Source organism: Empidonax traillii, unplaced genomic scaffold, assembly GCF_003031625.1.
Source record: "Empidonax traillii isolate 1590-97213 ecotype Southwest subspecies unplaced genomic scaffold, ASM303162v1 scaffold1419:size123340, whole genome shotgun sequence".
NCBI lineage: Eukaryota > Metazoa > Chordata > Aves > Passeriformes > Tyrannidae > Empidonax > Empidonax traillii.
The window spans coordinates 70,645-97,296 of record NW_020956612.1 but is presented as its reverse complement, the minus strand read 5'-3'; the positions used below and the strand labels follow the sequence as shown (position 1 = coordinate 97,296).

General features: G+C 43.1%; 1 protein-coding gene across 5 annotated transcripts in view; it reads left to right on the top strand.

Moving 5' to 3' along the window:
• FBLN1 (fibulin 1) overlaps nt 1-26,652 on the top strand; it is a 60,146-nt gene that overhangs the window by 12,694 nt on the left and 20,800 nt on the right. For 2 of the 5 annotated variants that reach the window (XM_027907212.1, XM_027907214.1), the window contains exons 3-14: nt 5,463-5,598; nt 9,644-9,815; nt 11,162-11,221; nt 12,717-12,818; nt 13,711-13,848; nt 15,460-15,597; nt 17,006-17,149; nt 17,963-18,091; nt 18,578-18,703; nt 18,939-19,058; nt 19,877-20,008; nt 20,616-20,739. In XM_027907212.1, the coding sequence (XP_027763013.1) occupies nt 5,463-5,598; nt 9,644-9,815; nt 11,162-11,221; nt 12,717-12,818; nt 13,711-13,848; nt 15,460-15,597; nt 17,006-17,149; nt 17,963-18,091; nt 18,578-18,703; nt 18,939-19,058; nt 19,877-20,008; nt 20,616-20,739 (1,521 nt within the window). Of the gene's footprint in view, nt 1-5,462; nt 5,599-5,801; nt 5,855-9,643; nt 9,816-11,161; nt 11,222-12,716; nt 12,819-13,710; nt 13,849-15,459; nt 15,598-17,005; nt 17,150-17,962; nt 18,092-18,577; nt 18,704-18,938; nt 19,059-19,876; nt 20,009-20,615; nt 20,740-24,945; nt 25,386-26,652 lie in introns of those variants that run through there. The other 3 variants (XM_027907213.1, XM_027907216.1, XM_027907215.1) reach the window with 3 other exon arrangements.

Genomic DNA, 26,652 nt, shown 5'->3' with positions numbered 1-26,652 from the left:
CAGAGAGTAATCTATGTAACAGCACGTTCTCTTGACAATCCTTCCTGTGTTCCTTTTCAAATGGGGCACATTTTAATGGGGTCATCAGTTCACAGTGTGCTCACACTGAAAGGGGAAATTTAGGTTAAATATTGGGAAAAAATTCTCCCCTGCGAGGGTGGGGAGGCCCTGGCACAGGTTGCCCAGAGAAGCTGTGGCTGCCCCATCCCTGGAAGTGTCCAAGGCCAGGCTGGACAGGGATTGGAGCAACCTGGGCTAGTGGAATGTATCCCTGGCCATGGCAGGGTTGGAATGAAGCCTGAAAGTCCCTTCCAACCCAAACCATTCTAGGATTCTATGAAATGTATTTGACTGTAGAAAACAGTACCTTTTAGTTAATAAACAGATTTCTTATTTCTGTTGATAATTGATAGGATACTAATTCGGTAATCTACCAAATGAAGTAATGAAGTTAAATGTTAAAATCACTTGCACGGTAAGATTTTGGTTCTACTGCATCTCTCTCATGGTTGTGTCATTCCCTTTTTTTTTATCAATGATAGTTTGTGTTAGTTTTGCTGTTGCATGCGCTTGTTACACTTAACAAGTGGAGCTCACAATGTGTGATTGGTGGTTGGAGGGTCAGCTTCCCAGACAACTTGGTATTTTAAGCGCTTTTCTTTTCTCCCCCCTCGGCCCATTCAAGTGGATTGCAAAGTGATTTAACTTTGGTAATTGTAGAAGTGTTGGATTGATATTTATTACGGAAAGAATTTGTCTTCCAGGCAAGCCTGTCCATGTTTTCTGACTTCTGCATTTACACTGGCATTGAGAGCAGCCTCTTACACAGAAGAATTGACAGATAGGACTAAAGTGCCAGTTTAGGAAATACTTGAAGTGTTATAAGAGTTACAGACAAAACAGGAAACCAAGTTTATTGAACAATCTGGGAGCAAGAATCTTGATGATTTAATGATCATTTGATTAATGTGAGTTGTTATTCTGCTGTAAATTTTATTTATTCTTCTAAAGATTTTCATTTTAGAGACTCCCTAGGACTTCATAGGAACTGAAAAAAAGCTTACTAAATGCTTCTTCTAGCTTCTGTACATAACTGAGGTGTAATTAAGAAAATTATAATAGTAAAATAAAAGGCACATATTCTGTGGGAGATATGAACAATTATTGACAACACCTGAAGCTGATAAATGTGTTTCAGTTGCATTTGTTCATGGCTGCACAAGAAAAAAAACATAGCTCCTCCTGTAGCTGGGCTTCACTCTAAAAAAGAGTAAGTTAAATTGGCACCTTGGGGTAATTTCTTTAATGGCAATATTATTTTATTCCAGTTATGATTGCAAGCTGGCACAGCTGTGAGAGGAACAGAAAAATCACTTTAGGATGCCATTTTCACCTTGTGATGGCATTTCAGACACAAAATTAAGGGCCAAATTCTACTCCTAATTGCTGGTGTGACTGGAGCCAGAGAGAGCCCCGAGGGAGCACGATTCCCTCAGCAATTTATTCCTGCTGCACAGAGACAGGAACAAACCCAGTTCCTTGTGTTTGCTGAGGTCTGGGCTGGTGCCAGTGTGACTATTTAGACACCTGCAGCAGTGGGAGCTGCTGGGGGCAGGTGTCAGAATTTATGTGGTTGTTTAAACCCCAGCTGGGATCCCTTGACCTCCAGTGCAGCTCAGCATTGACCATCTGGCTCTGAGGGCTCTAGAAAAGTGTGGTGGAAATCCAGGGGGGAGTTACTCATCCTGTGTGTCTCAGCTCAGTTTGTGAGGCTCAGAGCTGAATGTGAGGGGAAAGCGCATTGGGAAGGGAGCAGGTTTGATACAGTTCCTGTAGTATGAGGGATTTAGTGCAGTTACTGTGCCAGGGCTGTGCTAACAGGACAGATCAGATGTGAGTGCCTTCCCTGACATGCTTCACAAGAATTTACCTGCTGGTTTTGAGTCATGTGCTTAGAACTGTCATAACTTAGCAGTGTCTCAGATTCAGTCCTTCCCTCAAAGCAAGCCCCCTGCTTGCCAGCTGTCCTGTTGAGTTAGAATTGCACCACCTTGACCTTTTCCCAACCATTTAAAACACATCCATAGCAGTCATAGAATACCAGACTGGTTTGAGCTGGGAGGGATCTTAAAGCCCATCAAGTTCCCCCTGTGCCCTCCAAGGCCTGTCCAACCTGGCCTTGGACACTTCCAGGCATGGGGCAGCCACACCTTCTCAGGGTGACCTGTGCCAGGGCCTCCCCACCCTCACGGGGGAGAATTCCTTCCACAGTGAAGGAAGGAAGGCTTTCCTCTCAAGCACTGTTATTCTGGAATCTGCTGTGTGACCCAGAAACAGGGTGACAGGTCTGGGTCCCAACATCTCTTTAGAGTCCTTTCCCCCAGAGCCTCTTGTGGTTCCTGAAGGACTTGCCAGCTGTGTGAGTGTCCCTTGCTGAGTGTGGTGCAGTTCAAACTGCAGACACGATCGCTGTCCTGTCCTGCACGAGGTGAGCCAGCCTGCCTGAAGTGCACGTGGGCTCTGAGATCCATCTGGTCCCTGTTAGACCGTGGTGTTCAGGCTGAAACGAGGCTCTGGGTTCAAAGCTCTGCAATCTCCTACTGCGGTTTCTCGCCCCAGGTATGAGTTCCTCTCTTGGTGCTCTCACTCTGGACAGTGACAGTGTTTATCTCTGTGACTCCGTGACTCAGTAAATACCAGTGTGGAGTTTTCATGAGCAATGTCCTGGCTGTCAGAGCAGCAGTTCTTTGCCCATTCATTCATTTCCTCGTGGCGTGGTTAAACTCACAGCAGCTGGAAAGAGCTGCCATTTCATTCTGGAACTCAACCTGCCCAATAAATCTTCTTCCTTTCAAACTGAAGAGTTTCCCCTGCCCAGAGCTCTTAGCAAGCGAACTTGATTCCCGTGCCAGAAACAGCGTATCTCCATATGGGAATTGCATGCCTTTGACACTGTGTAAAGTCCTCTTGGAGTTACACAGGGAATAACATTATTTATAATTAGCGTTGCAGGAATGCAGACTGAGGAATCTGAGGGTGGAAGACCTGGCTTGTTTTTGCAAAATCATTGTTTTCAATTTTAATAGTTTGTCCAAGACCTTCCAGTCTGCACATGAATAGCACTGACAAAGCTTGAAGTAAGTGGGAGGCAGGCAGGGGTTAATGAAATTAAACTGTTTTCAGAGCAAAGTAAAATTTTAATGCTTTTTGGGGGGGGGGGAAGGAAAGAAAAAAACAGGTGATTCTGAGATCTATAATGGTTTAGGAGTTTGTCCTCTGGGAAGGAGGATAATAAATGTGAAAAGATTGTGGAGGTAAATGGGCATGTAGATTTTCACCTGGAAATTAACTCCATGAAAATCTGTAACATTGGTTAAATTTTAATCAAAAGTAAAATGAGACTATGAAACATGACTTCTTAACTTGATTTTTAATCAAATTATCTAGAGATAAAATAACTTTAATTTTAGATCAACATCTGAAACAGAGAAGAAGGATTTTTTGTGTCTGAGTGATGTCTGTTCACTAGTAAGCCATGAATAAAACTCATCTTTCTGAGATGCATGATTTTGCTTGAAATATCCTGAGTGAGTGTCAGCTATGAGGCCTCATGCTCCTGGAGATTCAATATTTAATGTTTTATGATTTCAGCCGTATTGTGAATACCTGTTTATTTTCAGGGAAGTTCTGTTGCGTGTTTTAACTCAGGCAGATAAGGAAAAGGCAGCCTTTGGCTTTTTTGAATCTTAAGAATAATTTAAAAAAAAAAAAAAATTCACAGGAAAGTGCTGCTCTACTTTCTCTGTTTTTAAAGGCCAATATTGTAAACCATCCAATGAAGTGTGATTTTATTGTTGTTGTTCTGAGAATGAACAAATGGTATTTTAATCTATTATTCGATTGATGCTTAATTCCTTATTACAGTTGGGGTGGGCCACATGACTTAGGAATACAGCTGTGGGAAACATTGTAAGAAACTTTCTTGTTTTGGTTGAAATTGCCAATTTGTCAGGGATTTCAAAGAGATGGCTTGTGTTTGAAAACAGAGAGGCACCCTGGGAATCAAACAGATCTCCTGAAAGGCTGTTGTTTGTTTGTTTGCTTGTCTGGGGCTAACATATCTCCTGAGCAGAACCTGCAGGGCTAAGGGAGTTGGAAAGTCTCAGCTCCCACACTCTTGGGCCTGCAGTTCAGGTTTTAGAGGCTTCCAAAGCCCTGACAGTCAGACCACCCCGGAGCTGGGCAGGGAATGGAAATTCTGCTTCAGAGGGAATTTCAGCAACAAAAAAGCTACATATTCTTCCAAACTGGAACCAAATCAAATATCAAAACCTTCAAATATCCTGCCAAATAAAGTTACTGTCCTGGGCCTGACTTCTTGCTGTGACTTTAGAGTCTGTTTTTGAATGATTTGTTCATGAATTGATCCTGGGTTTTGTTCCTATGCATTGAAATCTCAGAGCTGTTTTTGTCCAAGTGAGAACTGCACTGTCAGACCATTACTAATGATGGAATTGTGGAATCACAGAATGGCTTGGGTTGGAAGGGACTCGTGTGCAATCCGATAAATAGTAGTTAGGAATCTTGGGAAGTGTAGCTTGACAACCTCACCCCTGTGCAGAGATGCATAATCTGAGTTCAAATAATTAGAGTTGAGGTGGGGTGGAAAGAGTGGATGCTCTTACCAGCAAAAATAATGTGTTCAGTGTTGTTGGTCTGTAAGTTGTATAGGATGGGTATAATAGTGCATTTGTAGGGGTTTTCTTTTACAGAGCTCTAACATACCAGGTCATGCTTTTCAGGTGCCCCTGCTGTACTATAAATAGAATCCATAAGCTTGAATTGGATTTGGGATAGTTTCCCCCTACCAACTCAGGTAACATTTATTTTTAGAGAATTCAGGTTACCACAAAACACATGGATATGTTTGTATCCTTGTATGTGTAATCTGATTTGTTACTCTTTATTTTTTTTTCTCTGTTTCCCGGTGTCTGTAACAGAAGGTGGCAGTGGAAATGCCTCACCCACAAAGCTACCTAACAAAGCAGAGTTACCCATAAAAACAGAGTGGAGAGAGATCTTCACTGGGCTATGCATTCAGGGGGCAGTAGCAACAGGACTGGAGGAGTTTAAAGCCTCCTCGTGCAGATTTTTTCTCCTACAAGAAGGAGTTTCCAATTTATTCACTGACACTGAGCTAAAATGGAGTGACTTCATGAGCAGTTTCTCCCTGGGACTTCCCTTGGTATCTTCATTTCTCCCCGTTGTCTCCAGTTGTTCCCCAGAGCAATGCTCTGGTCTTCGTTCCACACGCTTTACCTGTTGGTGCCAGAGAATATCTTCATGATGTGACTGCATTCCCACAGGAGCTGTAACTGGTTCAGGTGCTGATTGTCAGGTTGCAGTGCCTGTTGCTGACCCCTGTGTGCCATTTCTCTCCCCTTGCTCCCACCGTGTCCCAGCATGAGCCAGGAGCAGTGCTGCCGCAGCCAGCTGGAGAAGCAGGCCTGTTCCGACGGGGTGGAATTCGCCAACGTGCGCGAGGAGTGCGACTCACATACAGCTGAAAATTCCACCTGCGAGGCCCAGTACTTCAAGGTGAGACATCAGAGCCACTCCTGTTCATCCTCCAGAAGTGGTGTTGACTGTGTGAAGGGTTGGCCCTGAAGGTCAGCGGACTTTGCTGCACACAAACAGTTTTTCCCCACCTGCACCTCGTGTCTCTGCTAAGGCTGTTCACTCTGTGCCTGTCTGTCTCTGGGAAGCAGCTCCCTGTCTCTGGGAAGCAGGCTGTCACATGGCATTTTAGCAGAGGCACAGGGTAGAGTGCAAAGGGGTGGAAAGTCTCAAATGGGTAATTGGCCAGGAAACCACTTGTGCATGAAAAGAAGACATCAGTGCTGCAGGGAGGGGTGGGTGAGAAGCTCAGCTGCTTTTCAGACATCAGCTTTCATTAGAGCTTCACAGCCCAAGGTCACACTCAGTGGTTTTCAATACTGGTGGTCCAGAGGGGTAGGACTGCACTTAATCCTTTCAGGGTACTTATAATTCCAGCTTGTGTAAGTGCCCTAAGTGAACATGACTTTGATTTACAGCTGGATGGAGACATCCACCAGCCTGTGATACCAGCATGTGACATCAGAATAAAAATGCCTGTCCTTGGCATCTTCAGTTGATCTGTGCCCTGCCCTCTGCCTTTATTACTGTCTTTGTCTCTCGTTGCTTGAAAGGGAGCATAGTTACACCTCTCTGCAGAGTGTGCTTGGAAGAAAGTTCCACAAGTAGGGCCAGGACTTTGCCCATGACCCAGTCCTGAACATCTCTGGTCCTACTGTGGGTTTCTTTCAGTGGTGTTGAAAATAGATGAGACTGGTTTTAGTTCTTCCTACTGCTCAGAGATGCTGAATGGTTCATTCAGCTAAAATAAAACCCTTCAATAAATGGCAGGCAAAAAGATGGTAGGCAGTGGCTCGGCACAGCTGTCACGTGGCTGATGTCCTTCCCTGCATCACACGGTGCGGGAGGGCTGGTGGGAGCCCTGGTTGCACTGGGCTGACCCCAAAATACGCCTCAGCATTGTCTGAGGGGATGGTCATTGCCATTACAGCTTGCTGATATTTAAACACCACAGATGACTGCGGGGTAATGCCCCGAGCTCACATTCTGTGCCTGTTTTAATTTACTGGTATAAACATGGCCAGAGTTAATGAACCTTTGTGAGCCACCTTCTGCCCTCCCACTCCCTAACAGGAATATCCTACATTTAACAGCTTCCCTGAGGTGGCTGTAAGAGTAACTTTAAAGGTAACCCTTTGATCCATGATGGACATAGATGAATTACGATCTAATATCAGTGAACAATTCATCATTTCTTCTGTTAAATACATTTTGAATGTGACGACCTTGAGACACACAATGTCTGGCTCTTGGGCCCTGCTGTGGTAAACAAGCTTTTTACATTCACACCAAGCCTGTCTCTCATGGGCTTGAATCTCGTTTTGCTTGATTTGGTCCATTTTCATTTAGCTTAGGCCGCATAGAAAATCTTTTGGATCTTCTTTGTCTCCTTCAAGGAAGCAGAAAGAATGATTTAGTGATTCAATTAGTAGGATTAATCACAGCACTTTGCAGCAAATGAGGCAGCTAATCTTTCCTTTGAGTCCAAAACTTGAGATTGGAAAGAAGATAAAAAGACCATATTTTGAAAACACTTGCCTCAGCTTTTACAGTAAAGGTGGCAGGCAGAGGTAATGCTGGGCAGGATTTTCTCTCTGCTTGTTTGGAAGCAGAGCTTTTCCAGCCTTGGGAAAAAAAAAAAGGAATGCAAAATGAATCACTAATCTTTAAAATCTTCATCAAATGACAAGGATCGATTTCCAGATTTGTTGCTGGTATAGGAGATGTAGAACTGATTTTATGCAAGTTCCCACCACAACAGCCCTGCAGAAAGGAGTGAAGCTTCTAGAAATTTGACCACCTTTAAAATTTGTCTTAAATACTTTTCAAAGACTGGGATACATCCTTATCTTGCAAGTTTTGTCAGGGACACTTCAGTTGTGTAAATTAGGTGAGCACAAAAATTTTATCGCTTTGGACTGTTGAACATATTTTTAGTTTTTGTTCAGCTCTTCAAAAGCCCTGAAAAATTCTGCTGAGTTATTTGTGGTTTTCCAGTCTGTTTCTTGTAGCATCTCCCAGTTATATTGTCTGGATTTCAGCAAGGGAGAGACCTCTTGTGGACAGATCCCAAAGGCAGACTTAGCACAGGATTCACCCTTCAGAGCTGCTGACTTATGTGGGAACATAAATAATAAGAACTGTTTAACTAGTAAGAACTTTAAATAATCAAGAACCTAAGTTCAATAAAAACTTTAACTAATCAAGAGATCTTATTAATCAAAGCAATTTCAGGCACTTCCTAATCACACCAAAAATAAATCTTCAGATTTCTCGCATGTGACTTTGCTCCTTTCATCTATAATCCTTCCTGTGAGATGGCAGGCAAGGGATAACGGGATTTCAGGTAGGACACAGCTGTCTATCCAAAAGTGAGGAGCAAGGCATGGCTTTGAAGCTGCACAGGATTTTGCTAATAATGGGGGTATTATTATTGGGGTCACATATGAAGCAGAGGCTTGCAGGCAGTGGAAGGGTGTGGTAACAACTCCATCTTGAGGTTGTCCCATCCATGAAGGCAGTGGTAGTTCTAGCAGATGGGTGATGCTCATCACAACTGGCTTCCAGGCAGCTGGCAGGCTTTGGGAATCGGCTGCAAACACCTCCAGAACTGAACTGAAACAGAGTCTGGGGTCAATAGGAAAACCCAGTTAAGAAAAACATCAGTGAAGATAACATTTGACGCTTTCCATGTCCAGATAATTTTGGCTGTGGGATAGCGACGTCAATTATTGTCGTTATCAAGCTGCTAAACCAAGACGCCTCGTGCGCAGTTAGAACAAATATAGGCTGAACAAACGGGACAGGGCACATAGTCAGTTAACTGAAGACACAGTTTCTTGCAGATGTTGCAAGACTCAGCAAGCTCTGTATTCCACATTTCACATCAGGTGGACATTGAGGTCTTTCAAGTGGTGGCTCAACCTGAAAAAAATAAAGGCTATTCAGCACTTCAAGAATGGCAAGATTAATGATCACTCCTTAAAAATATCTGGAGAAAGTCTGTAACTCCCAGTTTGAACCTCCTGTGACAAGACTAAGAAGCAGACTGAGTCAATTCATATGCCTGACAGCAGAAGCCAGTGAGGATATCTAGAAATATGCAATACCAAAATTTGGCAAGGCATCAGCTGTATTCAACAGCTTAAATAAGATTTGGTTATTAAAAATATGCAAGCGTAAGTCAAATAATGAATCTTCAACTCACTTTTCATTTTTGTCTTTTAATTTATGCTGGTGAAAATTGAAAATCTAACGAAATTATAGTCAGATGTTACAAACCTTGAGAAGGACGCCTCAGGGAATTGCTTGACGTGTTAGAATAAATATTGAGCAATGTTGCAACTCTTGGAAGAGATCATCAAGTATTTATTTCTAAAGGCATCCAGAAAAGCCAGAAAAGATGGAATAATCCCAGACATAATAGTGATAAAACTGGAGCGTCTGCCACTGGATGGAAGTAGTTGGAGAACCAAGTAACAGAAGTGGGTGGTGAGGAGCCATCCCACCAAACAAACATCTGCTCTGTTTAATGGTGCAGGTTATTTTCTTCAAGCAAAATAGAGTCTGGGAGAACAAAATTAATAATAAAAGCTTAATTCTGCTTTCACGTGACAGTAGCAATTGGCAGACACCAGTTGCAGAGAGCTTTTGCTGCTTTCTAACAGCAAGGAAAAAACCAGAACAGATTAGCAGTATCTCCTCAACTTGAAATCAGAGGAAACCTCCATGGGATTAACTTGTCCTGTGCTCACTCCCGTGGTGTATTCCAGGGCTGTAGTTCAGTAGCTCTGGAAGAGGAGGACCATGTGTTATTGCTGGAAGCCATGGCAGGACTGGGATGCTCCCAATCAATGTTTGACTGTGCTTTTCAGAGCGAAATAGCTTCTCTGTATGACCTGGTAACACTAACCTTGGTCAGGGCTATGATTTGACTTGGTTAATATGTTTTATTTTCTTTTAACAGACGTGTTGTTACTGTTGTTTGCTGGGAAAGGCCGCCCAAGTTCAAGGACAGAGTTGTGACCCCAACCCGAAGATGGGACACCAGTGTGGAATTGTCTTCAGATCTTGCTGTGGGAAAGGCCCAGAAGGCATTGATCTGTCCATCAGCGATGATGCTCCTAAAAAACAGCAAGGTATTTTATTGCAGACTTTATAAGAGGGAGGCACAAAAGGAGTGCAAGGAGTATTTAAATCATTTCTGTTGGAATTCCTCTAACTTGACATCTCATCTGACTAATTTAATGATTCATATTTTGGAGCTCATTTTTTTTTTTTTTGCTAGTGAAAGCTGAAATGCTGTTGTTGGAAGTAAAAGGCTAAAAGAGCTGCAAAGTGGTTACTTAGTTCCTGGTGTCAGAACTTAAATGTAAGATAGCTTATTTTGGCAACTAATGATCTTGTCTTGGAAGCTGAGAACGAGCTATCAGTTTTTAATAGCATCTCACCCACTCAGAAATGCTTGAGTGCTGGTAGATCCCTTGTTCTCAAACCACTCTGCTAATGACAAAAATTTCCATATTCAGTGTGTCTCGATGATGTGAGAAGTATGTCAACACCTGAAAATGCAGAATTAGGAGCATGGCTGTGAGTATCTCCCTGCTCACCCTTGTGGGCACGTGGCACATGCAGCAGCCATTGGTAGTGTGGTTATTGTGGCACTGCTGTGCCCACAAGCAGGGCAGGACAATGTCCTCATCATGCAACTAAGAAACAAGATGTCAAATAACCCTGTTGGCAATAAAAATTGCCTGCAGGAAGGCAGAACAAGCAGCTCGAACAGACACGTTGTTAGTCACGAAGGCTTCATTTTCCAGGGCAGCTTTTTGGACAAGCATCTTGAGTTTGTTGTGCCCATTGGAGGAAGTCCATGAGCATTCCTTTGGGCAAGCTGTGGGTTCAGGCAGTGGATGTGTTCAGCCCTTTGATGTCCTCCATGTGGACAGAACAAACTCTGCACGTGGCACAAGTACTACTGATCAAACCTCTCCAGGTTAAGAATATAAGTGTATTTGAAAGAATGCCATAAGTGGGTGCCCAGAAGTTGGGTGTGGAGTTCTTTTTGGAATGAAGTCTAAATAAATAACTGAGGTTAATCTGATTTTCATTAAATCTGTGAGTACCCCAAGCTACTATAAAGTCAGTGGAAGCCAAGCATGCCTCAACAACATGTCTTATGAAAATGAGGTTAAGCTCTGGTTCAAAGCCTAATGTTAAGAACCTGCATTTGAGGATCTCAGTCCATCTGTAATCTACGATCACAGCATGACTTTCACATGGAATCAGTCAGATGGAAAATGCCCCATGGCCATGTGCATTTGAATGCCAAATTTGAGTATGAAATACCTGTAAAATACGTAAATAATGCTCTTTAATTCTGTCCTGGTTTATCCAAAACCCTGGTCTGAGTCCCAAGAACACAACATTTTACCTTGAGAATAAAAGTGCTTTCTCCTCTAATGCCTATCTCCTCTCTTTTTAGTTGAGATTTCAAAGGAGGAACTAGACCAGGAAGATCCTTATCTGCATGATGGCTGCAGAGGTAAGTCAGGTGACTAGTCCTGTTAGCCAGCTCCCTTGTGACTGCCTTCAATAAAAGTGAAGCCAGCTTAGATCTAGAGATTAACCAAAACCTTTTGCCTAAGCTAGTTAGGGGTAAAAATAACAGAAGGAAGAGCCTTTCCAAGAAATTGTGGGCCATTCTGTGATGCCTGAATAGTTCCTAAATACAAGGAAGGCATTGTCTCCCACAGTGGAGTTCATCTTACAGCACTGAAGCTGAGACTATACATTGAACTTTTATTGAACTTCTAGTGGGTAATACCTCAGAGGTGTCAGTCACCCTTGAACCTGTGGAGTCCTCTGGGTTCTTCAGGACATGGGATCCTGTATTAAATATGAGCATTTTTTATTCTTCTCCTGGGATGATCAGGGTGTTTGAATATGAAATGAAACTTGTTTCCTTTTGAGATGCATCACCTAAAGGAAAGCAAGAAAAGTGGCTACTGTCCTCATTAATCCTGCTCTTCTGCCTCCTGGGAAGAATGTGTGATTGGGATATTGTTCTGCTAAGCATTCTGATTTATTGCTTGTCACATGTGATTTACATGTCTATAAACTTAAAGCAGCAGTGATTCACTATTTTCTGCCAGCATTTCAGAACTCAGTAATGTATTTAGGATAAAATCAATTTAATAGACCGGTATTCCAGTTGAGAGATGATTTACTGTGCTCCGTGTTCTACAGCTGTTATACTCTGGAGAGAGTGGAAATGTCTCCATTAGCAAAGCAGAGCCAACACTGCCTCTCCTGCTTGTCTCCAGCTGCTAATTACAGGAGATGACATGGAAAAATGTGTTACATATTTTCCTAGCATTATTTCTTTGTGTAAGCAGTTGCTGTATTTGTCAGTTAATCAGCTGCCTGCAAGAGATGGATTGCTATGGCTAATTGCAAATCAGGAGTTCTGCCTACAGCCTATTTGCTGTGGTGGATTAATGGCCCTGTCCTCATTAGAAATAGCTACAGTTACAGAAATTATTTTATAAAGTATTTATATAGTAGTATAGTTGCATTTGCTCACTTGGATTGTGCCCATCTCAAACCTCTTGTTTGATGCCTGTCCAGCCATTCTGAAAAACGCTTCTGTTTTGTTTTGTTTTGTTTTTTTTTTTTAATTCTATACTGTGAATATTTTACTCCTACCAGCTGGAAGTATATAACCTTTTCTCTATTTTGAGAATATTAAGCACTTTTAATAATAATTTATCTTTAAACAAGATCAGAAAAGGGAAGATTTTTTTAATGATGAGCCAAATTTTTGTAAATTCCCTATGTTCTCTTTCTGCCTGCAAGAATGACCCTTCTTGTATTATTTGTTAAAGCTTTCAGTGCTTAGTCCTTTCCTTCTTTTGTATATATGTGTTCAGTTAACTGCTTCTCTAAACAAATTGTCAACTCTCCTGCAAATGAATGGTTTGTTCCAGTTGTTGTGAAGAGCCTGCTCATTACATAAGATTGTTTCAAATACCCCTTAGGTGGTGGGCCCTGCTCTCAGCAGTGCAGAGACACAGGATCCAGTTACGTGTGCTCCTGCTTCGTTGGTTATCAGCTTCAACCAGACGGTATCACCTGTGAAGGTAACACATAAAATCAGTGCCTTGGGTATCAACATTCCTTTTTTAAAAGGGCAAGAATAGACCAAAACATACCCAGATAGAAGAGATCAGAATATGCCAGCTGGGGAAAGAGGTGAGATCATAAAAAAGGTGGTTTGGAGTGTTGAAGTGAGAACTGTGGGAAGTTGAAGTTAAGAAAGAATCAGTAGAAAATGCGGAGGATTTAGAGTGGGGAAGAGGCAGATCTTGAATTTATTGTTGTGGATAAAAGGAAAATAAAATACCTGTTCTCTGTTGTAGAAGAAGATAGTAATTGATGAGTCCTGCACAGCTGTTCTAGGAGGGAAAGTGTTATTCATCAGGAGAGCTTTTTTCTGTCACTGACTGGAAGTGGAGTCTAAGTAGCTCATATACAAACTTCGGAATATAAAACAGATATTGATGATTGGTCAGATCAACATTGAAATAGCACTAAATATAAAAAGAAAGAACTTCTATATTTGCTCCACATGGATGTCACCTTTATGCATTCAAAGATAAAAAATGCACAAAAGAACTGTCCATCAGTAGCTGGAAAGTAGAAAGTTGGAACTTGTAGCTCGGGGAGTGCCTCAGCCATAGGCTGGAGGCAGAGCAAGGGAAGGATTTCTGACAGTTTGCCTCGTTCCTATGGGCACTACAACCAAACCACAGAGTCATTCAGTTTGGAAAACACCCTTAAGATCATTGAGTCCAAACACTGGCACCTCCACCAGCAGACTATGGATGCACAGCCCGTCTGTAACACCCTCAGACATGGCTGGAGACATCATCTGCACTAGACTCGAGCAGATGATGTTACCTTTGACCTCATCCCTTCTTATGCTTCTTATTTACTCTCTTTGGTTGTTTTGAATCCCTTTGCCTACTCTAGACATTAATGAGTGCATCACTGGGACACACAGCTGTGGGCTTGGCCAAACCTGTGTCAATACGTTGGGATCCTTCCGCTGCCAGCGGGACACCAGCTGTGGGACCGGCTACGAACTGACAGATGACAGTCGTTGCAAAGGTATGTCCCGTGCAGGGAGACTGGAATCCTCCAAACAAAAAGGGGCTGAAAGCGCTGGTCTTGACTAGCCATGTTTGACCACAAGAGTAACAGTCTTTTTTACTAGAACAGTGGCTGATTTCCAGGTGTGTCTGGCTCAAAGGATGCTGTTCTGTGCATCCATAAGTTCACCTGACATGCCACCTTTACAGAGAGAAATCAGCAGCAAACTGCATTTGATGTGGAACTGGTTTTTACTATGAGAAAGTCTGTCCCCCCTGAGCTTAGAACGGTTTGTAAATAAACTAATTTCATTCCGCTGAGTAAAATAACTCAACCAAAATCCTGAGTAAGGTTTTACTGTAGGAACTGATCAGTCATGAAAAACAGACTGAATAAAAACGCTGATGAACAAACTCCAACCGCAAAACCTGCAGAGCATCAGGCAATGTTTTGCAAAGTATTGTGGTCTGACTGGGATCCCTTTGAAGTAACATTGCTGCTGATTTGAGTGACATCAGATTTAGGCCAACAAATAGCTTACTGGCAGGTACTGACAGTCTTTTCTGATAGAAAAAAAGGAGTACAGATACTAAATCCCGCATGCCATTAATCTTGGAAAGTTCTTATCTGCATAAGATAATGTTAATAATGTTAATTATCAATGGTATGTTAATAAGGGTAAAAATATAAAGTGAATAATCTTCACGTATGGTGTTTAAATGCCAAGCAACATGACTGAGACCTCCTGCATGCAGAACCCTGTTGAACCCAGTTCAGTGTTAACCCTTCCTACACTTAAAATGGGCTCCACAGTCATTAACCAAGTCTTACAAAGCTCAAGGCTAAGCAATTTCATCTATTTTTGTGTCACCTGCATGCCTGGGAAAGCCGAGGCATCCAGTGGCCAGAGAGCTTCTTTATTTTAATAGCTTTAGGAGATCTCGTTCCATTGCCTGGTGGCAAATATGAAATTTTAGTTGCTTTTATGTGGACAGGGCTGCATTTGTGAATGAAGCCTCATTAGCCCTTGTCTGCCTTATCTGCTTCATCTGAACCGTAATTGATTTACAGATATTCATTGTCTATTCTGAACTGGAATGGAATATTAAAGTTAGCAGAAATCATGTTTATGTGCATATTAAAGCACAATGATGCAAGGATACTGCAAACCTTAATATGGTTGAGAATGAAGGCAAATTAATTCACTTACGAAAGAAATGAACAATGTCTGCATTGGATCTAAGATTAGAATTAAAATTGCGCTTTGATAATTAAATCTTACCGACTTCAAAGCTAAGCACAGTGCTGGATCCAGGCTGAACGTGATGCTTCAGGTGCTCTGCAAGAGTTTGGATCATTTAGCTGTGAGAACTGGCCTTGTAAAGCATAATATGCACCGACACACCCTTATATATAAAAATAATAGGAAAATAATAAAGCCTCCTTAAGTTATCCCCCCTGAGATCCTGGTTGAGGCAGCAGGCCAGATTGCTCCTGCTCACTGCAGTGCATTGCAGGCAGGGATGCTGAGCATTAGTCTGTCGGGCGTTTTGAACTGTGTGTTGTTTGAACTGTGATGGAAATCCCTTGCCACACCCCTGCTAACAGTTTTTTTTTGTGACGTACCAGATATTGACGAGTGTGAGACTGGTACTCATAACTGCCCCCCCGATTTTATCTGTCAGAATACTCCAGGATCCTTCCGTTGCCGCCCCAAGCTACAGTGCATGAGTGGCTTTATACAAGATGCGCTCGGCAACTGTATCGGTAAGGCTGTTTCTGGGCTCAGGGAGCACCCAGGTGCTGCCTGGGAGATAAGCTGTACTTTCACTGCATGATTTCCGAGCTTCTCAAGCCATTCTTCATCTGTGCATTGCTCTGCTCTGGGGTTTTTCTGCTCCTTTCAAGGCAGGCTTGGTCTCACGGGGAAGATTTGCAGATGAAATAAAAGACTTAAATAGCAGATTGCCGTTTTTAATGAGATTGGGTTATCTAAGGCAGCTGCACTTGAACACTTGCCTCGAGTCTTTGGGAATTTTATCTGAAACAGAATTTATGATGTATTTTATCTACCTCTATCCAAAAGGTTTTAGCTGGGGTATATACAGTATAAAAAGCTGTCATTATGACATCCTCTGTTACACCCTTTCTCTGCGTGGTTTTGTGGGTACGTAGGTCTTTCCAGACCTGTCCCCTGTTACAGCCTATCAAGAACCTTACTGTGTATGAGAATGATGGGCCAGTTATAACACACCGTGGAGAGTTTAATTTAAAGACTGATGACAGTCTGCCAGGTTAATGCCTTGTTTCCAAGACTCTCTAAAACAGTATTATAACCTTTATATAAATACTTAAGAACTGCTGGTTTCCAGTAGACTCTGAATGGTATTGTCTAACGTGACCTGAAAATCTACCAGTTATTCCCTGGAGTAGTATTTTCAAGTCTCAACTTACCTTTGGATTCCCCCATCGGCGTGGCAGGTCTTGGACTTGTGGAACTGGCTGAGCTGCAGCAGCTGCCAAGTGGAGCTCACTGTCAGCCCCTCATTGTCCTGACCATATCATACCCTGTAGTGTGAAATCTGATGCTGAAAACAGAATTGCAGCCTTTAAAATGAGAGGGGCCACTGCCTGTGCACAGCGAGCCCTTTGAGGACACGTGCCTGCCACAGGCAGCCCCGGGGCAGCGGCAGCTCGGGGTTAACTTGCTGTCACAGATGTCAGCAAAGCCACAGCAGTTTGTAGCAGTTATGGCCCCCAAAAGGCATTCTCTCAAAATATTTACCAAAACAATTTCACAGGTGAATTTTACACGTTGAGGGGATTTTGTTGTTGGATTTGTGACTGTGATCTTTGTGTAGGAGCTGAGAGCTGGATCAGAACCCATAAACTGAAGCAGAACGGGTTAAACTGGTGAGCTGAATTGTTGGTCAGCTCTTTGGATGCTCAGGGGAGATTCTGAAACAAATACAAGTGCTATACCCTATTTTCACTGCTTTTCAGTGGGGTCTGTGCTTCTCACCCCTCCCCAGTCTTTGCTCTGGCAGCATTGCATTGGGGAAGCTGAAGGGCATGAATAATTGTGTTCTGCCATGGGCAGATCCTGTCTCTGCAGGGTTACTTGGGATGTAAACCTCTGAAGGGTTACAAACGAAAGCATCTTGTGCTCTTGTAGATATCAATGAGTGCCTGAGCACCAACACGCCGTGCCCAGCCGGGCAGATCTGTATTAACACCGACGGCTCTTTCACCTGCCAGCGAATCTCACCCAGCTGTGGCCGAGGGTATCATCTCAACGAAGATGGAACAAGATGTGTAGGTGAGGAACAGTTTGCAAGAAAAAGCAGTTTTAAGAAAACAACTTGCGTCTGTCATTTCTCTTTACCAGTTTCTTGCAATTTGCTCAAGCTCCTCTCATTCCCACAGTCAATTCTTGATCCTGTTCTGTCCCTCATGGCAGTCCCAACAAGTGAAGAATGACAAGCACCCACTCTGTCCTTGATATAACTCATGGAACCTTATATTCTGAAGAGAGGAGGAATGATAATCACCCCCCAAAAGGGCATTGTCTGTGACTGTGTGAGTGTATTGGAACAATACTGTGTGGTCCGAAATCTCCTCAGTGCAGAGGGATGGAGATAACTTCACGCCCCACAGAAGCCATTTGAATAATGTTGGAAGACATTTATGGCTTTGGCTGGCTTTCAACTGAGGTGGCTTTTGCAAAGAGAGGTATTTTTGCATGTGTTTTCAGGTTTTGTAAGTGGCTTATCAAAGCCCTACCTGTGGGCCTCTGACATCTTACCCTAGATGAAGATCTGATCCATGAGTACTGAGTATGCATAACAAAACAATTTTGCACCTGATTTCCTCCAAAGTTTGCCTGACTTCCTGATCTTTTCTATCCCAAGTCCATCAACATTAAGGACATCTGACAGATAACCTGCCTTGATATGAACAGTTTGCATTGGTGACTCTGATCTTGCAGAAGCTCAGAGTCTGATAAAATCTTGCTTTCTGATTCAAAACTCTCTGTAAGTACTTGGGGACACAGAAATGCATTGACACGTGGCTCTTCTCTCCACTTGCATGCTCAGAAGTGTATGTTGAGTCACTCCTCTGTCTGTTTTAGATGTGGATGAGTGCTCATCCCCCAACCAGCCCTGTGGAGAGGGGCACGTGTGTATCAATGCCCCGGGCAATTACCGCTGCGAGTGCAAGGCTGGCTACACCTTCGATGTCATCAGTAGGACCTGCATTGGTGAGTTAAATACCTGCAGCCAAGGCGCTTCAACACTGAGCCTGTGTGAGGAATGTTAGTGCTCTCTGCGTAACCTCTGTCACCTGAATGTAAAATTCACTACTGTATTATTTGGATAAATCTAATACCATATTAGAGACCTGCTGAGACTTCAAAGGAAGCTGTATGAGTATTGTCACCATGTTATCTGTCATCCCATTAAAAGTTAAGATTGTGAGAGTGTGTGTAATTGTTTTCTGTGATATTTTATATGCACCTACAGCAAAACATTCCTTTGGAAGATCAAAGCAGCTCTCTTCTGTATAGATCTAATCCAGTTACGCACTGGGTTGTTTCTAAATGAGCATTTTAAGGACTTCTTCCCTCTCTAGTATGGAATTTAAATCTGGAAAATAAAAATCAAACTTCTATGACCACGTTCTTGCCCAGATTGCTGTTTCAGTGAAGCCAGCTGCTCCACAGAGCTCTCTGTGCTTGTCGTTGCAGATATCAATGAGTGCAGACGCTACCCAGGCCGCCTCTGCGCTCACAAGTGTGAGAACACTCCTGGCTCCTACTACTGCACTTGCACCATGGGATTCAAACTTTCAGCTGATGGGAGATCATGTGAAGGTATGGCTGTCAGTGCTTTGGCTCTGTGGGGTGAGAAACAGCTCGTTGCTCTTTAGCTCTTTCTGTTTGATTTTTAACTTGCAAGGCCGCTGGAATGGTGTGAGAAATCAACCTACTGCAGCCTCCTGCTGTTATGATTTCATAAAAAGAATTGCCTTCCAAAGTTTTGTTTTAGTCCAGTGTTAGGAGTGCAGCGAGAAATTTGGGGTTCAGGTGTCTTAACTTTGCGTTTCAGATTTAAATGAGTGTGAGAGCAACCCCTGTAGCCAAGAGTGTGCCAACGTGTACGGCTCCTACCAGTGCTACTGCCGCCGTGGCTTCCAGCTCAGCGACATCGACGGCATCTCCTGTGAAGGTGAGGGCTGGGCAGCATTTCTTACTGCCACCATCACAAACAGGAGCAACTCCATGCAATTGTTTCACTTTAATATTTGATTCTCTGTCGTATTTTCTTGTGAAACTGCGTTTAGTGAGGGTCTCCCTCCCATGCCCTTGCCTGGAAACACCTCTGTGCTTCTGTGGTGTTTTGCTGTTTACACGAATTGGAGCTTGAAATACTTTTGTAACTTGACAGAAACTTATTTTTTCCCAGGAACTAGCAGGATTTCTAGTCTTCAGCAAGTGAAGATATGAATATGTTCCATACATAAATATATAATATTACTAAGTAGTATTTTATATATCCTCTTTCTGGGGCTTGTTCTGAATTAATATGTGAGTAGGTCCTCCTCAAATACAAGGAGGATGTGGGTGTGACCTCATGGACAGGATCCTGAATTTGGACTTAGGTCTGCAGGATTTGCTGGACAGTAACACCTTGGGCAGAACACCTAATTTTGATTTTCTTTTTTGTAAGAACAAGAATAAAACTATTCCTCTGCTTCCCTTTTGTAAATCACTGTGACACACATCACTGCAAAGTGCTTGCTCTTGTCCATTACTTTGTCCCTTGGACCCTCATATTGCTTTTAATTTTCTTCAGACCTCCATTTATTCCTGCAAACCTTTGCTATTTAGACTTTACTGACTAGAGCCACACCTATCTGATGATCTGCTTTGCCCAGCATTAGAGTCATCAAACTATGTTTGAAGCTCTCAGCAGGAGCCCCGTCCACGTGCACTGGGTTGGGTGCCATGAACACACAGCAAACCAGTGGTGTTTTCTCCTTGCAGACATTGATGAGTGTGCTTTGCCCACCGGAGGGCACATCTGTTCCTTTCGATGCATCAACATTCCTGGGAGCTTCCAGTGCACTTGTCCCTCCTCTGGCTACAGGCTGGCACCCAACGCACGCAACTGCCAAGGTGAGCTCAGGGGCTGCAGGGACACCTCCCTGCACTGTGGGCTTCTGAACAGTTCTAGCAAGTTTCTGTGTTTAAAAAATGCCTTTCCTACAACAATACAGGTAAAGCAATAAGTGGCAGCTTGAAATCTGAAGAAACAATTCTTTTATATATAGAAAATTTACAGGAAATTTCCATTATAAAGTAAAGAATTCCATAAAGAATACTTTTTATACTGTTACTAAATAATGACAAAAATCTGAAGATGAAGATTCAGACTGTGAAATGGTATGAGTTAGTTTAGGTGCTAAAAGGAAATATCCTGCTATAAACACGTCAGCAGATGTTTAGGTCTTGTCCACTTAGTGGCACTGCTGCTCTTCTTTTTCCTCTTCTTGGTTGTTGGGTTAATTTTCTTCTTTCTTGTTGTTGCTGCCCTCCCCTTCCAGTCCTGCACCAGTGTTTAATTGCAGCCCATGTTCTGTAGGACCTGACAGGGCACTATGGTTGTCTGGCACCTGCCAGGAGAGGAAGGGCCTGTGTCTCACCCCCTGTGTCTCACCCCCTGTGTCTCACCCCCTGTGTCTCACCCCCTGTGTCTCACCCCCTGCCCTGTTTCCCTTCGCAGACATCGATGAGTGTGTTGCAGAAAGCCACAACTGCTCTTTCAACGAGACCTGCTTTAACATCCAGGGCGGCTTTCGCTGCCTGTCCTTGGAGTGCCCAGAGAATTACCGCAAGTCAGGAGACACGTAAGTGCCTTCCTTACCTTCTTCACCTTCTCTGTCAAGGGCAAGCAGTCTTTTGGTGCCATGATCTCCTTTCTGTCCCACCACTGCTGACTGAACACAGAACAGTTCCTAGCAAACACGTGTTGTGTTGGCAGGCCTACCCTGTGTGGTGCACACACAGGTCTGGTCTGCTTCTCGTGCTCCTGTTCCAGTCTAAGAAAAGGACATTCACTTAAAAAACACCACGTGTCAGTGCTTTGCACTGTTACGTACTCTAGAGCCACCAGCAGATATTCTCTCTCTGTTAGGAGGGTTACATCCAGCTTCAAAATCCTTGACACCTCCCCCTAGACCAGGTTGCTTAAGGCCTTATCCAACCTGGCTCTGAACACTGCCAGGGTTGGGGCATCTAATTTGGTAAAATAGTGGGTTCATTTGTATCCTAATTTAAAAAAAAAAAAAGTCGTATGCAATGTGCCGCTAGGCAGAATTAGCAGATTTCTGCTGCTATGGACATCCCTGAGTTGCAGAGCTCAGTTTATAAAATACACATGGTGCACATACGTTCTATTTCGTCTTCTCTCTCACCTGTATTGGACTTCCATGGCTGTTTGATCTGTATGGGATCTTTTGGGGAAGCCACAGAGTGTCTGAATTGTTTTTCTGTGTCTGGGTTGTTGGACTCTGTAATGGCTTACTCTGCCTAACTCAGACCTGCTCACAGGGCAAGATCCTGCTGATATGCTGGGGCTATAATTAGGCCATGAATCAGACACAAATACTGCAGCTGCTCAGTGAAGTTCTAATTATTTTAATTCCTTGAGTTATTATCTGTTTGGATTTATTAGGTTTTTTCCTCTCAGCATCTACAGACAGGTACTAAACTTATTGTTGAAAACATGTTTGCATAAGGGAAAGAGAATATGAGTTCATTATCTTTATTGGAGAAGTCAGAGGGTTTAGCAGGCAGTGGGTGCCCTCAGACTTAGCCAGGATACAACAACACGCAGGAATGAGGGTTTGTGGACTGGGTTACCTGGTGCCCACTGGGGAGGAGTTTTATGAGAGCTCTTTAGCACCCTTTTTTACATCCAAACTATTGTACATCTCCTTGACTGATTTAGTTTTAGCATTCATAACCCAGCATGGTTATATATATATATGATATATAGCTGGCATGTCTTTGTTACCTTCTACATGATAATGACATTAAATTGCTTTTTCACTCATCCTTGTGCCAGATTCCAAAATCAAAATAGTTGGCTACTCAAAATGTCACATCTAGTACAGTTACCATTTTCCTCTCCCTTTCATTCAAAGCACATTCCAGTTTCACCAGCTTGGCACATCATAAGAGAGACAACATATTCTCCACTCACTTTCATCAAGTTGGCACTTCAGGAGATTTTTTTTTTACCCTGTTCCCCATTATTTTCTTTAGCAGTTCTCAGTCCTGTAAATCCAAGTTTCCTTCGTTTTATTTTTTCCTTAAAATCCTTGTGTACAGGCAGGAGCCCTCAGTGATCCAGAAGCTTCTTTACCCCATACCTTCAAAGCAGAGGTTTTGCATGGTGGCTGTTCAGTGGGGATGGCCATCAGGAGAGGGTAATTCCAGGATTGTCCCACGCTACAGGCTGAAAGCTCAGGATGCTGCTTAGACACTGAGCTCCAGGAGGAAACAGCCTGTGTAACCTTCCCCAGAGACAGCAAAACGCCTGGCACAGTCTGATCCTTAATGGTAACAATTTAACTGAAGGCCTTATCTCTTTTACCTAAATTCTGCTTTTTGTTTTTTTTTTTTCGTGGATCAGCCTATAGGCTTGGTATTTTTCCAAGGATAGTTAAGATCTACTGCTCCTGACAATAGGACTTAACTTGCTGCACTGCCTTGCCAAACAGTTTTTGTTTTCAAATTGCATAACAATTAAATTCTCTTTATGTGGCACTGAAGTCTAACATTTGTAATATTTAAGCCAAGAAAAATAGTAGAAAATATAAAGAAGGGTTTATGGCAGCGTGTCAGAAACGTGTGCTAGGCTGAGCCAAATTGGGAAATATTTGTATATTCTAGACATGTCTGTGTATTATTAAAGTTGCCTGGTGCTTCTCATTACTAGGACCTGTCTTTAACTCCTTAAAATTTTGCCAAAATGTAACCAATGGCCAAAATTTTACCTGCCAGGTGTCTGACTCAGGCTCAAGTTTTGGCCAATTTCAGCCAAAGCAGCTCGCTCATTTCCAAGAACAAGTGTAGGAAGGAACACGCTGCTTTGTGTGTTTTAAGACATCTTGGTGATTTTGGTTTTTCTTTTAACAGTCCAGAGTAGAAATCTGACGTTCCTTAGGAGATTGGTTTTGAACTTTTTGTCATCCTTACCAAAACCCTGTGAAACCTCTGAAACTGCAGACTTCCGAAAATTGCAGCCTTTTCTTCATAAAACATATGAAATGAGGACCTGAATGGGTAAACCTAATCCACTCCTGTATGCCAAGAAAGGCTCAGACCTACCTGGAATATTTCTGAGAGCTGTTTATTTAACTTCTGCTTCAAGTCCTTGAACGATAAGGATTTCGTAGCCTCTGTAGCAATCTATCTGCCTCAGAGCAGTTGAATTCTCCCTATCAGTAGAGAGGTGTTTTTCTTTTAGCAACAAACAATTATCTTCTGCCTTGGCAGACCTGAGCTCTTTCAGGCAGTCTGAATCGTGCAGGTCCAACTCCCCAGACCGCCTGAGCCACAGCAGAGGAGCCCAGTTCCCCCCGTAATGTCAGTGCTGGTGGTTCTGTGATTCTGTGCCAGCAGGTTGTTGCATTCCCCCGTCATCTGATTTCCTGCTGCCCACTGAGGGGAAGCATTAAAATGAGGGCTGGAGAGTACACTGGGGTTGAAATGCTCTTTGCTTCTCGCCTTTGCGGTGCGTGACCCCAGAATGAACCCTGGTTCTCCACAGCAATAATATTTGCTATCTCTGCTTTGTGGTTATTTGATGGAACAATTAGTGCACATTAACTCAACCTATAGTCAGTGTGTAGTGTGCACCAGCAAGGCACGAGATAAAAGATGGTGAGTTTTGAATAATTCTAGCTCCTGGCCACAGGCACATCTATCTTCACAAGGAGCTTTCTGAATCAGCAGAATGTCCTTTCTCGAGTCTTCGAGCCTTGTTTTTTTGTTCTCTTAAAAAATTCTGGCCATTATTATAAAACGTATTTTACTTTTCTAAAATAATAAGGCAGAGCATCTTTATGAGTGTGTAAATGCTCATAAGCATGTCTGTGCTTCCAAGAAGTGGCACTTGAAGAAAACATTTCCAGCTGAGGAATTAACTGTCTTGACTTGCTTCATGATTTCAGCAAAACCAAGCCATTCTCCCTAGTGGAGTTATTAATGACATTTCAGACAAGAATGCAGAACTCTCTATACCTGAAAATATTCCAGGAGTATCCACACCTAAATAGCTGGCCATCCTGTGAGGACTTGTGCATGCTCTTTACACACATGAATAAAATTAAGAATGCATTTAGATCTTCAAAGAATTGCTTTGTACTTTCATTTGCAAGTGGTATTAAAAGAAAACATGCAGCGCATTAATTGAAGAACTGAGGGTGCTTTTAACTACTCTTTTTGAAAGTGCTGATTTTGCATATAACGAGAAGTTCCTGGAATTCAGGTCACCCTGCACTGGCAACAAAGAGGGGCTTGCTTATGAGCCACAGTCTGATTCTCCTGATAGAGGCTCAATTTCATATGCCAAAATAAAATAAATTAAATGGGTGCTCAGATTTATGCGAGGTAGTAAGAAGCCAACCAGGCTTTAATGCTGGAGCATTTCTTGGTAAAAAAACACATTGTTTAGGTTCCAAAACCTCAACCTGTCGACCAAATATTGCTTGGAGTGGAGAGACTCTTGCACACGGTTTAGTTGATTTGTGGTTTGTCCACAAGACAAGCTCGGAGCAAAATGTGCCCCCCGATCATCCCCAAACATTGCAGTCAGCGCCCAGCTGAGATCGTCGCGTCCACCTCTGACAATGGCAGCGCCTCTCCCAGGGCAGCCAAGCCCATCCCTGTGTGATAAATGTCCCTTTGCAGTAGGAATGAGGTGCCAGGCTGAAGAATGGATGCAGCCAGGGCCCCTTGTCCCACCCCAGCGCCCTCCTCTCCTCTCCCGCTCGCTACACGTGCGCTAATCTTCCTCTTGTCTTGTGTTCTCACTTGTCTTGCAGTCGCTGTGAGCGCTTGCCTTGTAATGAGAATAAGGAGTGCCAGAGCCTGCCCCTGAGAATAACCTACTATCACCTCTCTTTTCCTACCAACATCCAAGTACCCACCGACATTTTCCGCATGGGCCCTTCCAATGCTGTCCCTGGGGATAAAATTCGGCTGTCCATCATCAGCGGGAACCAGGAGGGGTTTTTCACCACAAAAAAAGTGAACAACCACAGTGGCCTTGTGGTCATGCAGCGTCAAATCACAGAGCCCAGAGACCTTCATCTGACAATCCAAATGCAACTTACCCGACATGGAACTGTCAACACATTTATTGCCAAACTTTCTATCTTTGTCTCTGCACAGCTTTGATCACTGAATTACTGTCATCACTGGCTACTCTTCCTCTTCTAAGAGTAGCTTTTTTGCCACAAATTTTAATAAAGTTTAGTTCATCCATTGCACGCTGCACTTGCATTTTATTTGCCATCATCGTTCCAGTTCTTCACTTTCCCCTATAACTGAACATCTCAGTTCGGGGAGATTCTTCTGTGTGATCTACATCATTGTACAAAGCAGAAACTGGAGTCTAAGAGCTAATTACCTGGATGTTCTGAGGGCTGAAAACTATTGATTCACTTCACACAGTAGTGGAGTTTGTCTCGTCTGATGACGAACAGCTGCGTATGTTTAGGTCTGAATTTCCCAAATGAAATAGGTGCATAATTTGAGCTGTCTCAACTGAGTCATCTTTAGAGAATTTCATCACTTAAGGGGCAAATACTCTGCATTTTATGAACATCTGTTAAAAGGTCATAACTTGGGCCCTTAGGACCCCAGAGGTGCCCACTGTGAAAGTGTGGAGCCAGATTCTGAGGCAGTGCTTTGTTACAGCCCTTGAGCTTGTGCTGATTCCCACCAGGTACAGATCCCAGTTTGAACTTCTCAGGATGCTACAAAAGAGAATGCCCTCTAAACACTATTTATTTTAGAGATCTTTCATCTTGTTTTCTGTGGAATTTCCACTGAATGGAAGAACTACTGACAGGAGAACAGCAGTGAATTTCCTGACAGCATTCAGCTGACAGCAGAGCTCTTTTCTCTCTCACAGCTGTATCCTGAAACACCCCTGTCTACAGCAACATTTTAGAAAGGTTTTTCTCATAACACTTTTGTCTCTCCAACTTCCATATCAAAGCTGATAAATTTCGAATAGTGAAGACTTTACCCACTACCATCATCAAACCAAACCTTAGGAGCCCAGAAAGGTCAGCCAGAATTCCAACATTCAGATCTTTCTTCCTTTATTTTGACTTTCTTCCTTTATTTCTACGCAGTCAAGAACATGGTAGGCAATACAGCTGGAATTTCTTTGGAATTCTTTTGTTTCTGAGCTGGAAGAGGATTCATTTTACTCTCTGGTCCTTGTGTTGATTAACAGTAAAAGCTCAGTCCCAGAGGTGTGATCCAAAAATGAGTGTTTTACACCACCCTGGGCACGCGGGGAGAACACTCAGCCCTCCACGAGCAGGGAATAACGCAGGTGACTGCACATACAGAAAAAACACTTCACTCTTCACTCTGTAAATCCTGACAGCACAAGGTACAAGAGGGGAAACTGAGAACTTTCTGAAGGAAGATCCCAAGCCTTAACCACCTGAGCACAAGGAATTACTCCATGAGTGTGGGCTCTGGGGCTCGTCACCAGCCAGGGCCTGGATTCG